We start from the raw sequence: 13,938 nt of genomic DNA, 5'->3' as shown, positions 1-13,938 counted from the left end.
ACATGTAATTCCCTTTCACACTGACAATAGCAATTCATAACATACTCTCATTTATTTAACCAAAATATGAATCTGTTTCAGACCTGTTGAATACTGATAACTTTGTTTTAATTCCAACCTAGTTACTTTTAAATTCTAGGAATATTTTCATATTGATTAACCGTTAAATGCATAACTCGGGTCTTTAATGAACAAGGACCTCATTCCACCTCCTATACCTCTTTTTTTTATTATTATTATTATTTTTTTTTATGCCTCTTGCAAAAATGTTGCAATATACTGTATATTTTCACTTCTCTAAATCATATTTTTATGATGATTTCATATCTGTTTAAATTTACAATCACAGGATATCTATTTCTTTTATTAAAAAAAACGAGTGCCATATTCATACAAATGACCACTATAGCATGACGATTTTCTGCGCAATTGTGGTGAATTATCAGTATCCTATATGAGAGCACACATACATATTATACACATTTGTTACTCAAGGTGGTGCTGTTGTTTCAGTGATCGACTTGATTAACGTTTGACATTGATATTTGACAAAGAATCAACGTGGAAGTAAACTATAGCAAGTATAACACACGAACAGTATGATTTGGCTTTTGCCATTTGGATGTACTACTGAAACTCAGTAAGTTGTATGGCTATTTTCAATAAGTGTCTGAATAAATACATATGTGTAACTTATGTGAATTTATTAAGTGTAGCTCAATATGCGTTTGAGAGCCAGTTGAGTCTCATACTGTAAGATTTCAGTGTGGGAAAAACTATCATTTGTTGCATCGTCTCTTTGATATATGAAAAATAAAACACCAAAATATAATAGAAAATATTCTATTCTATTCTATTCTATTCTATTCTATTCTATTATTTCCTATTCTATTATTTAAATGCTTTGACAGTGTTACACCATCTGGGGATTTTGTAGAACCATTTGTGATATATACAAGTGCGGGGTCGCTAAAGACCCGAGGGATATACTGTAATAATGTTTGGCAAAATGGCCATGCATATAAGGGTTAAGGGGTGGTAGGATTATAGCCTGTGAAAAAAACTTTAAATCATGCACTGTAAGACGTATCATATCATGTCAGTGACAGCAGATGTCCTCATTGTTACTTTAAAGGATCCATATCCTGTGGAAAATATGGTACAGACACAAAATGTTAGTAAGGAAGACTTAAGTATCTCTAGCATTAAAGTATATGTAATAAAAACATAGGTATATTTACTTTGTAGTGTTCCCAAGTTTTTATCTCAGCGTACAGGGAATCCCCAGGGCACCCTGTGTTTACTACTTGTCTGTGACCCAGCATGGTGAAATTTTCCTGCAGGAATCCATTCCACACTCCACATTTGACCAGATGATGGCGCACTAGCTCCATTGTGTAATGGGAGGGTAAATGGGCATGGTAGTTCCCGATGAAAGCAACCCCATACCCTACAGTATTTCGTCCTCTAGTATGAGCCCCTTGTGACATCCAACCTCGACCTGCGTAGATGTACCCATCTGACCCAACCAAAAAGCTTTGGAAGACATATACAGTAGATACACATAATACTTGCAAATTAATCTGAGTATTACATTGACTGTAATATATGTTGCATTGTACTAAAAAAAATGGTTGTATATGCTCTCGTCAGGTTGTACAACAACACAAAGTTGGTTAGAGCCGAACCGAAATATACAACAGACTTTTTACGTATACTAGGGCCGTCAATCTGTGACTCTCTTAGGCCACGTCCACACTAAACTGTATTCGTTTGAAAAACGAATGGTTATGGAGAGCGTTTTCGAAAGTCTCAGTTTTCGGTGGAAAAAAACGCCATTCCAGTGTGGATGAGAGGCGTAAACATGGCAACATCAATCCGCTTTTAAGCGAAAACGTATCAGTGTGAGACGTGGCCTTTTTGTTGTTTACATGTTAACGCATTCAGTTCTTTTTTATAGAAAGCAAACTAAATAGGCTGTTGTGTTATAGGCTCGACAATTTGTGTTGATGTAGACATTTATGAACAGTGCTGTTTACTCATCTCAATCGAACAAAAAACAGATTCTATATTGCTCAGGCCAAGTTTGAAAACTCTGTTTTCAGTTTGCTAATGTCATTCATTTTCCAAACTATGCGGTAATGAAGAGTGTTTTTGAAGCACCGTTTTCGGTGGTGGGAAACGCCTTTCAAGTGTGGATGAGAGGTGTAAACGTAGCAAAATGTATGCGTTTTCATATGAAAACCTATTAGTGTGGACGTAGCCTAAAACTGCATCAAAGCACACAGAAAATGCACACTTAAAATTGCAAATCTGCAATAATTTTATAATAAACAAAATTCCTCACACCTTATACTGTAGAAGTAATCTTATGTGTGAAGATGGATTTTCTATGAAAAGATTTTCTATGAAATACGCTCGTTCGTGGGTAACAGCATTTCTCTTGTTGAGCTTTGATGATTAAATTTCACCATACAAAGAATGCAAATGACTTTTGTGAAACCACATCAGGGTGTGATTTATAAATAAGTCATCCTTATATATGTAGTTGTAAAATTGGAAATAACTTTACACATAAGGTTAGTAATCAATTTTATCACACTAAAATCATGTTAATACGCATATTGTTTATGTCTTGTGGCTATACTTTTGAAAACTTTTCAATGTTTACAGTTTGGCCATATTCTCTTCCGTTGTAAGTGCCTCACTGTAACCCGGATTTGTGCATTATTTTTAAGAAAATGATTATTTTTGGTTCTCTTCAAATGCTGTCGATTGAGCGTAAATTGCACTGCATCCGGAATATTCATGTAAATGCATGCATTAACGGTTTAACTTTGACAGCCCTAATTTAACTGTATTTGTGACAAAATTGTGACGTGACACATCATGCAGGATTAGGCAGTCCCACCTGTAGCCGATGTCATACCAACCACGACCTTTCTGGTGGAATTGTTGAATTGCTCTCATTTTTGTGGAACACATCTGAAAGTTTAGGCAGGGTTGGCTGGGAATCGCTGTATGGTGAATGTACAGAAAAGGCAGGGATGGAGGCAGAGGAACGAGAGGAACACTGGGCGGTGCTGCTCCCCACATACATCTCGGAATGATAGCAGGACAGTCTGAAGGAGGACACTGTTGTCAGCATGATGAGACTGATCAGCTTCATTTTATGCATAAACAGTGAAGAACAACTGAATGTCCCTTTAACCGTGACCATGGCAAGAGAGCACACTTGGCCAACCACATGCACCTTAATTGCCCTACAATGGGATTTTTTGAGCCATGTTGAAATAAAAGTAAAAACTGATAAAGATTTTGAGAAAGAAAAATTATAATAGGCGTTTTATGAGAATAAATTCATAACATTATGAGATTAAAGTAGTATTATTTTTAGACTAAAGCCAGTAGTATTATGAGATAAAAGCAGTGTTCGAAATGAGTGGGGGCTGGTAGAGGGACCCCTCTGGTGTTTCATTGAAACTAGAATACTAGAAACGTAAAACACGAGTTTTTGTTTAAATTATTTTGCCGAGTCTGACACACCGCAACGTTGTCTATTCTCTGTCCTAGTTTTCATAAGTAATCCAAATTTGATTTTTTCTGTCAATCATTCTAAAAATGCCCAAGTGCACCAGGCTTTGTTTTGTGAGACAGTTTGAGCAATGGATAAAAGTAGTAATATTTTGAGAATTAAATCCTAAAATTATGTAATTAAATGCGTAATTGCATAAATAAATATTTTGAGAACAGAAATCACAATATTAAGAGAAAAAGTGTGATTATCACAATAAGAATAGGCAGGGCCATTTCTGAGCATATGGGGGCCCTAAGCAAAATCCTTCTTGGAGGCCCCCCGCAATACCATTACATTTTCCCTTCCCTCTCGGGCCACAAGGGGGCCCCCTGTAACTGTCAAATTGAGCCATAACGGATGCCTGAGTCTTACTCGAAGTTTTTAGTATATTAAAAAAAACAACATCCTTGCTTTGTGGGAGCCCCTGGTGGCTCAGGGGGAATTGGCCACAGAGGCAGCAGCTTTATCAATGCAAGATTTGGAGGATTTAGTTAAATCATACTTTAGGATAGGATTTACCAACAAATCCTTGGTATTTTAGCTTATCAGCATTGAGTTTTCATTATTATCCGGGCACTGCAGCGGTTTAAAAAGGAAACTATACTTTTTTAGGACTAAAAAACCGGCAGACATTCAGGGAATTTCTCTTTGTGCAATCTGAAATGGCATCCAGTGGTCAACTTTGCTGTTCTCCACCACAACACATGATGTTACTTCTCTTACGACTTTATTCTCATGATATTATGACTTTGATCTCGTAATGCTCTGACTTTATTCGCATAATGTGGACTTTATTCTCAAAATATTACTACTTTAATCACATAATGAGTCAGTTTACATGCACACAAATACGACGATAGCTACAGCATATCAGCTTATTCAAAAAAAATCTGACCAAGCAAGAAAACCGTGTTTGCATGAAATTTGAAATCATCAGATTATTCTCTGCTTTTGATGTCAAAACGTAAACAGTCATGCGCACTTGCACACATTGGATAAGCAGGTAAGAATGCAGGTAAAGGTGTTTACATGCAATGCCAAAGTGGGATAATGGTCAAAAATCTACATTCACAGATCCGTTTATGCTTAAATCCTATATGACCTTACCCTGATAAAGGGAACCTGTTTAAGACCTTCACATGAACACACACGTTGCCGACTTAAGCATAATTGGCGTAATATGGTGCCTGTTAACAATCTAAAAGGAATATTTTGGGTTCAATACATGCTAAGATCAATCGACATCATTTATGGCATAATACTGATTACCACACAAATTAACTCGTCCCTCCTTTTCTTAAAAAAAAAAAAGCAAAAATCTGGGTTACACTGAGGCACAGGCACTTACAATGGAAGTGAATGGGGCCAATTTTTGAACGTTAAAATACTCACTCTTTCAAAAGTCTAGCCATAAGACATAAACAATATTTGTGTTAACATGATTTTAGTGTCATAAAATCACTTACTAACCTTTTCTGTGGAAAGTTAGATCCAATTTGACAACTTTGTTGCCATGACGTAACGCCGTAACCACTAAAACCGTAAAAATACAGTAAAAGTCACGATTTAAACAACTTTATAGCTCAAATAATACACAAATTTTAACAGAAGAATTGTTTTTATAAAATTATAAGCTTCACATTTCTGCCTTTAAACCCTCCAAAAATTTGCCCCATTCACTTCCATTAAAGTGCCTCACTGTAACCTTGATTTTTGCTTTTTTTTTTTAAAGAAAAGGAGGGACGTGTCAAAATAAATGTTTGAGCTTAACTTGAATTGAACCCGGAATATTCCTTTAATGTTACGACTTTATTCTGCAAATCCTTGTAAAATGTCTATTATGAGACTATTCCCAAAACATTACAACTTAATTCTCGTAATGTTACAACTTTATTATCGAAATCGTACTTTTTTATTTTTAATTTAACATGCCACTAAAACACAGTCGAACTTACCCATATATCGCAACACAAATTCTTTAATTCCCTCTTCTGTAAGATTCTCCACCACAGTGTCCCCTTGTTGTTGATTCATTTGTAATGCTTCTGCTACCTTCTCTTGAAGCAATGATGGATTCGTAATCTTTTGAAAATTCTGTCTACGATAGCGGCCTCTCAGAGCAGTATTGGAGTGACCCAACTCCTCCATGCTGCCTGAGTAATAGCTCCTCAGCATTTCATTTAATTTTATTTCAGAGCTATTAACAAAAGAAAGGTGCTTCCCTAGTATGGCTCCATCCATTCCTCCATGGACCAGAGCATCAGTGGCCAAAGATGGCACCCCTGCAAGAGTGAAAACCATAGGAGCAGATACATCATCCCAACAACCTTCAGGGCCAAGCCGCTCAGGCTGTGTTGAATTCTGAAACTGCAGAAATGACAAGCTTAGGCTCTTGGCCAGTGGGAGTAGGTAGAAACCATGAGTCTGGTTACTGTCTTCCTTAGCTTGTAGGCCAAGCTCAATACCTTGAAGGAGGGGAGCGAGGGCAACAGTCGTTCCATCAGGAGTCAGGACAACTCCCCCCTCCTCATGACTGTCTGTTATAAAATAGTGAGTGGTATGGTTAAAGAAATTGAAGAGCTTTCTGTTCATATTCAGCTGCTGTGGGATAAAACTGTTGTTGGAGTTTGAAGAGTGAATAGCAGTGTGATTGTCAGATGATTCCAAACTGTACGTGAAATCATCAATTTGACCTGCAATCTTGCGTAGACTTGTCGCTAAAGCCAGTGAACTCATTCTTGGGTTTAAATCTTCTAAGTGCTGGAAAGCAGTTATAAAGAGCTCCATAGTCCTCAAATGAACTGCTGTAACTGAAACATACAATAACTTAGAGATAGTAATTGTGAAGGGAATTTTGCTCCCAAAAATTACAATTCTGTCATCATTTATTCACCATCATCTTTTTCCAACCCTGTATGACTTTTTCTTCTTATGTGGAACACAAAATGAGAAGTTTAGTAGAGTATATAGGGTGTTCTTTTCCATACAAGGAAAGCGTATGGCGACCAGGGGTTGCCAAGCTCTAAAAAGGACAAAAAAGCAGCACAATACTGTAGTATCATGAAAGTAGTCCAAATGACTTGTGTGTGCTATATTCCAAGTTTCCTGAAGTCATACAATTGCTGTGTATGAGAAAAGGACTGAAATTTAAGTCATTATTCACTGAAAATCTTTCCCTCAGGCGTAGCTCTTGAATCTCATTTGTGAGATTGTGTAGGTAATCAGTCACATGGACTACTTTTATGGTGTTTTTGCTCCTTTTTGGAGCATGACAGCCATGGTCACTATGAATTGTCGTTGTACGAGTGTCAAAAATTTATTGAACAATTCTCTTTTTGTGTTCCAAAGAACAAATGACAGGATTTGGGTTTGTGACAACATGAGTGTGAGTAAATGATGATTATATTTTAAATAACGAGTTTCACTATTTTAGACAAACACTAAAAATATGTTTTAGCCTGTTTTTAAAGTTTGTGCATTTTAGTTTAATTATAAAATGTCATCAAATTGAATAATGTGTAATGTTTGACAAAATTAAATGAATAATACTTAAAATATATAGTTTTTTATTTAATTTTATTAAAAATTACTAATTTCTATTTTATGGTGATTTGTTAAGAAATTGAAATGCATATATCTTAAAATTATTATTTTAAATTTATTTTTAAGTGCAGTGCGATCCTAGCAAATTTATACAAATGTATAAATCTTAATCGAATTAAATCGAAAATGTATAGCTTACTTACCTGTACTCTGAATGCCTAAGCATATGCCAGCCGTTGCAATAATCCACAGTGTTCCTGGTATCATTCTCAGTCCTAAATGTCACTGCTCATTACTAAGTGCTTGATCTGATTGTTCGAATACTTGTACATATGCTGGAACACTGAAGGCAGGACAGTCTGAATCATGCAATGCAGTCTTCACGTAATTACAAACCGATCACGCAGTGTATTCTGCGGTTTCGACAAACGTATACTTTATTTTTGACAGTGTCAATGGTGTGTCAGAGGGATTGCGCATGTAAGGGTGAGTGTGTATGTGCATTTGTCTGTACCCTGATGTATAAGTGAGTAAAGGTCTGTTCCATTGCCTAAATTTACCTACAACTATTGATCTTTGGATGGCAGTGAATGACTGAAAGGTCTGCCGCTCTGTTGTGTGCGGAGTAGTTACTGGAAATAAGCGAGGTAAAGGTCATAGCTAGATTTAGGAACTGAGTGGTTTATAATGTAATGGCTAACAGTGAAGAATTATTGAATATTTTACATGTTCAATGTTAGCTGAATAATGAGCAACACCTGTCTGTATTTAGTAGAAGCCAGTAGAGAAACTGCAATTTTCAGTTGCTGTATTGATTTCCAAAAACAGCAAAGAACTTGAGTTGAAATTCACCCCTCTCGTGGCCAAGACAAGAGCAACTGAAACAATAGAAGCAGCACATTTTTAGAGGAGGTGATGAGGGCTATGTTTGTATTGAAATACTGGCTACTACTTATCGACTACTGTGCAGTATACACTGCATGTTGCCTACACTCCAAAAACTAATTTTAAGATTTACGCATTTCAATTTCATAACAAAATTCCATCAAATATAATTTAGTAAAAAAAAAAAATTTATATTAACATTTTATTGATTCAAAAAACAGGATTGAAGAAACAGAACATACACACACAGAATCAAATTATATCAAATTATATGTCCCTGCCCCTGAACATACCCCCCAACTACAAAATCCAGTGGTCCAACACAAAATGAAAGTATACACACATACAAATAAAAAAATTAAAAAAATTAAAACAGACATGAGGAAACACAAGTATAAATAAAAAAAATTAAATCATACATTTAAAACTACAAATCTCCCTCCACTGCCTCTCCCCGAGAACCCTCCAAAAAGGCCAAATAGTTGCCCCATTTTTTATTAAACAAATCCATTTTACCTAGCCTTCTATATGACATTCCCTCAAATGCTGCCACCCTGCCCATCTCTGTGTGCCACTCTTGAAACGAGGGTGCTTCAGCCTACTTCCATCCCCATAGAATGATTTCTCTGCCGATCATAACACTGGCTAGGACCCAATTTTTTTTATTATTTATCCCCTATATTAATGACCGCCCCATTGCCTAAAATACAGAGTATGGGGCAAAATGAAATTTGAGTGCCCAATACGTCACACACAAAACTCTGAACCCTCAACCAAAATTCTTGGATCTTAACACACCACCAAAAAACATGGGTTGTGTCCCCATCTTCTGATTGGCATCGCCAGCAAGTGGGCATGTCTTTAAGACCAAGCCTATATAATCTAGAGGGGGTCCAATAGAATCGATGTAATATTTTAAATTGCATAAGGCGCATCCTTGCATCTCTAGATGTAGACTGGACGTTTTTTAGAATCTTAGCCCACATTCCCTCCTCCAATACCAAGTTTAATCTTTCTCCCATAATCTCTTGAGAGAAGTTTAATCTCCGTCCCCCAGACTCTGAATTAGCAGGGAGTAATACACTGATGCCTCATGACCTTTTCCAAAGGCAGTAATCACCACTCCCAGAGTGTCTGCCGCTTTAGGGTGATGTATGCTACTCCCAAAATTGTACAGAGCAGGTGGCGCAGCTGTAAATACCTAAAGAATTGAGACCTGGGAATCACAAAATGTTGAACCATATTTTCAAAGGATCTCAACACTCAACTGTCATATAGGTCACCGAGCGTATTAATCTCCCTCACAATCCACTCTGACCAGCAGAAAGGGGACTTATTAATACATAATTTTGGGTTCTGCCATATGCTCGAAGCAACATTTAAATAAATGTCTGAATTAAACATTCTGGACACTTTTGTCCATACTGCATGCAAATGCGAGATAATGGGGTGTAAATTCTCCAGTTAGTTTGATAGAAAGGCTTTGCTATGGCAAGATAGGGGCAAAAACGTCCTGTTCAATTCAATACTAGGGAGGGGCTCTCTCAGGTGGAAGCGACCAATAAGCCAAATGTCTGAGGCCGAATGCATAATAATAAAACAAAATCTTGGGTAGGCCTAGCCCACCTTTGTCAATCAGCCTATGTAACTTACTGAAGTGTAATCTGGGACATTTACCATTCTCAATGAAAGACTTTGCTATGCTATCAGATTGCTTGAAATAAGAGAGGGGGACATCTATATTGAGTGACTGTAGCAGGTAGTTGAATTTTGTAATACAATTAATTTTAATAACATTAACCTTCCCAGTCATAAATAAATGTAATGAAGCCCACCTGCCCACATCGCTCAAAAACCTTTTATTAAAGGGTCCAAATTAACTATAATTCATAAAAATTTGCTGGGAATAAAATACCCAAATACTTAATTCCCTGTTTGGACCACTGGAAGGCGCCCGGCTGAAAAGTTGTTACTGGGCAGTACGCTGTCAGAGCCAAAGCTTCAGATTTAGACCAATTAACTCTGTATCCTGAGAATTTAGAAAAGGAATGAATAATTCTGTGGAGGCAAGGCATAGATCTAGTAGGGTCAGAGACAAATAATAAAATATAATCTGCGTAAAGCAAAAGTTTATGAGCCATACCTCCCGCCACCACCCCTGAAAAATCATCCTCCTTCCTTATCGTGGCTGCTCATGGTTCCAGGGCAAGACAAAACAATAAGGTGGAAAGAAGGCAACCCTGCCGGGTGCCCCTATCCAGAGTAAAATAATCTGAAATTAATATATTCGTTTGAACCGCCACTACCGGGTGTCCATAAAGTAACTTAATCCACCAAATAAAAGTATTCCTGAATCCATACATTTCCAAAATCTTAAAAAGATAATCCCATTCTATCATATCAAATGCTTTTTCAGCATCAAGCGAGATGGCAGCAACCGGAGTCTGATCATTCGCCACTGCCCACATGACATTGATGAAACCCCTAGTGTTATCAGAAGAGTTACATCCCCGAATAATCGAATCAATCAGTTAGCCAAAATTGTTTACAATATTTTAACGTCTAGCTGGATCAGGGAAATTGGATGGTAACTTTTACACTCACTTGGATCTTTGTCCTTTTAAGAATCAGACTGATCCAGGCTTGTGTCATGGTTGGCGTAAACTTTCCATTCTTTAATGATTCCATATAAACTTCTAGCAAAATTGGAGCCAGTTCTATAGCATAAGATCTAAAAACATTCAGCAGCTAAGCCGTCTGGCCCCGGAGCCTTGCCTGTAGGCAAGGCCTTAATTATCTCGCCAAGCTCCTCCAAGTTTATCTCAGAATCAAGAGAATTTTTTTGCTCAGCCAACAGTTTAGGAAGTTCTAATGGTTCCACGAAGTTTCTAATATCCTCTTCAGTAGATGAAGATGTGGAACTATAAAGATCAAGATAGAATTCTTTAAAAGCATTATTAATATCAGTGGCCGAGGTAAATATATCATCACCAGCAGATTTCACTGAGGGAATGGTAGAAAAAAACTCTCTCTGTGTTATATATCTAGCCAGAAGCTTCCCTGCTATGTCCCCCAACTCAAAGTATTACTGTCTTGCCCTGAATAGCCAAAACTCCACCTTTCGTGACAAAATAATATTATATCTGTTTTTCAATCAGGTCAATTCTCTGAGGCGATCAGACGACATTCAGTGTTTCAGCTCTGCCTCGGCACTTTTAATATTCCCTTCTAATTCCATGAGTTCTTGTGCTTTGGATTTTTTGGTGAATGAGGCGTATTGTATGATCCGGCCCCTAGAAGTGCCTCCCAAGCCACGCCTACAGAGGATACTGAGGACCAGTTGATCTCCATATAGACATTGATTTCAGCCTTTAACATTTGTTGGAATTCAGGATTTTGCAAAAGGGATACAATAAAGTGCCAACTATATGATTTTCTTTTCTCCATATGTGGCAACACCTCTAAACACACCAGGGCATGATCTGAAACTAAAATGTTTCCAATTGAGCAATCAACAACAGATGGTATGAGGGACTTAAATATATATATGAAAAAAATCTATTCTAGAGTAAATCTTATGGACTGATGAAAAAAATTTATAGTCCCTCCCAGATGGGTTCAAAAGTCTCCAAATATCTGTAAGACCAAGATTTTTACACATCCTGTGAAGTGTCAATGTTGCTCTAGTGGGCTTGCACAATTTTGCTTCATTATGATCAAGGACTGAGTCCATCAAAAGATTAAAGTCTCCTCCCAGTGTTTATATCATGAGGGGTGCCAGCGGCTTGCAACATCCCTTCAACGTTAGGTGCATAGATATTAGCCAAAATAAGACTTTGCCCCTGAATTTCAGCTAAAACAATGACTCTTCCTAATTTATCTTTAATCTGTTTGAGACATTTGAATTGTAGATGTTTACTTATCGGTGTAATGACTCCCCTGCTCTTACTTGAGCCAGCACTAAAGAAAGCATGCCCACCCCATATCCTCCCAAATTTTTCAGCTTCCTGTGGAGAAAGATGCGTTTCTTGAAGAAACACTATATCATATTTTTTACGCTTAAGAAAAGAAATAACCTTCCTTCTTTTTATGGGGTGCCCCAACCCATTCACATTCCACGTGAAGAGAGACAAAAACAAGATTATAAAGACCACATTCCAACATTAGTGCAACAGTCAACACCTGAACATCTCCCGGAACAAAAAAAACCCAGAAAAACTAACCCTGCACATGACAGCGCCAACAGGTGTCTAACCCTCCAAATTCAAACAGTCCATGCACGCCTACGAGAACCTCTGCGACAACTTTGCCGTCGGATTACTCAAGTCCATTGTTTCTATACAAATTTTGTGAGACAGAATAACATGGTAAAAGATACTGTATTCTATAAAACCAAATCCAGCCATCCAACAAAATAAGTGGAATAAACACAAAGAGCATGTCGATTCATCCATAATACTGTCTTGAAGGTGTGTTACTCTACAAAATAAACTCCAGCCGCTAGGCGGATCCAGCACAAGAAGAGCACGCAGATTCCCCAAACAGTCAAGTGGATGTTCAGTGAGTCAGTCCACTCATCTGCAACATGAGTACCACAAGATGACTTACTCCATTGACTTTATGAAGGACATCACTGGCTGTGGACATGTGAATGTTTTATGGCCATCCTTAGCGTCTATTCTCAATTTGGCTGGGAATATCAGTGCAAAAGCAAACTTCCGTTGATTTAAAAGTTTCTTGCATTCCTTGAATCAATCACGTTTCTCTCTTGTTGAATTCGCAAAGTCTGGGAACAAGAAAATGCTGTGGTTTTTCCAAGAAAGCCTTCCTTTACTCCTCGCCTCGCATAACACAAGATCTTTATTGGATGATCTCAGAAATTTGGCCAGAATTGATCGGAGCCTGTCTCCCTCCGCAGATCTCCGAGAAGGAACATTTGAGCTCCAGCTTATGGCCTGTTATGTCAAGCAGATTCGGAAGGAGCCCATCCAGGAATTTCACCACATCCTGACCCTCTTCGGCCTCTGGAATTCTGACAATACGGACGTTATTCCGCCAGCTATGGTTCTTCATGTCCTCCAACTTCTCCCAGACATGCTCCAAATCCACCTTGGTCGCTAGCGTATTAGCAGATAATTTCCTCTCCAATGACTCTGGATAATCAATCCGTTTCTCGACATCCCCTACTATTGTAACCACATCAGAGAACTTCACCTCCATGGCAGTGATCGATTGACATATCGCAGCAAGATCCTCCAAGTCAGCAACGACCTTCATCAGCATTGCCGACATGTTCAGCATCTCTGTCTGGTTTTGCTGATGATAGCTACCATTGTATTGGGAACACTACTGCTTTTTAAACTGAAATGATGGAGCTATTAAATATGTAATGAACACCTGAAATAATAAATTCTTATCCCGTTACTAAAAATGTCATACTTGGTATTTGTTCATACTTCAGTAGTTTTTATTTAAAGGTTGGGGTGCTTGATTTAGCTTTAACCCTTTCATGAGTAGGTTCTAATTTCCCCTGAATGCCCCACAGAGTTATTTTCACGCATACAACATTATGTTCATAAGAATGCAAAGAATATAAAAACAGTTAGGACTTATTTGGTTGAAAAGGATGTTTGAGCAGCTGTTTCTGTGAACTGCATAGCGAGTCTGTCTCTCTCCATGTCAGCAGCATGGCACAAATGCCGTTTTGAATCTGGCAGCTTGTGACGTGACTTACTGTTGCAGAAACGTGTGACGCTACTGTGCTGGACCCAGATACTAACCGTCACATATGTGTGATGCTACCTATGAAAGGGTTAAGGAATAAAAAACAATCAGTATCAAATATATATATATATATATATATATATGTGTGTTTTTTTTTTTTTTTCCTGGTTTTGGTTTGTTAAGCAAATGACAAATGAAAACACAACAGC

General features: G+C 37.7%; 1 protein-coding gene across 2 annotated transcripts; it reads right to left on the bottom strand.

The window, feature by feature from the left end:
- Positions 1-689: 689 nt before the first annotated feature.
- On the bottom strand, positions 690-7,623 carry LOC127449101 (N-acetylmuramoyl-L-alanine amidase-like). 2 transcript variants are annotated; one of them, XM_051712265.1, is made up of 5 exons: positions 7,324-7,623; positions 5,533-6,387; positions 2,912-3,122; positions 1,242-1,536; positions 690-1,145 (listed from the first exon to the last, which is right to left on the bottom strand). In XM_051712265.1, exons 1-5 carry the CDS (start codon positions 7,385-7,387, stop codon positions 1,125-1,127), a joined length of 1,446 nt encoding a protein of 481 aa, XP_051568225.1. In that variant the 5' UTR covers positions 7,388-7,623; the 3' UTR covers positions 690-1,124. The 2 variants fall into 2 exon arrangements, with proteins under 2 accessions (XP_051568225.1, XP_051568226.1); XM_051712266.1 differs by lacking the exon at positions 690-1,145 and having other exon boundaries at positions 1,336-1,501.
- Between the last annotated feature and the right edge of the window lie 6,315 nt (positions 7,624-13,938).

Source organism: Myxocyprinus asiaticus, chromosome 12 (assembly GCF_019703515.2).
Source record: "Myxocyprinus asiaticus isolate MX2 ecotype Aquarium Trade chromosome 12, UBuf_Myxa_2, whole genome shotgun sequence".
Taxonomy (NCBI): Eukaryota; Metazoa; Chordata; class Actinopteri; order Cypriniformes; family Catostomidae; genus Myxocyprinus; species Myxocyprinus asiaticus.
The sequence above is the reverse complement of the archived record's forward strand: the minus strand, read 5'-3'. Positions and strand labels throughout refer to the sequence as shown.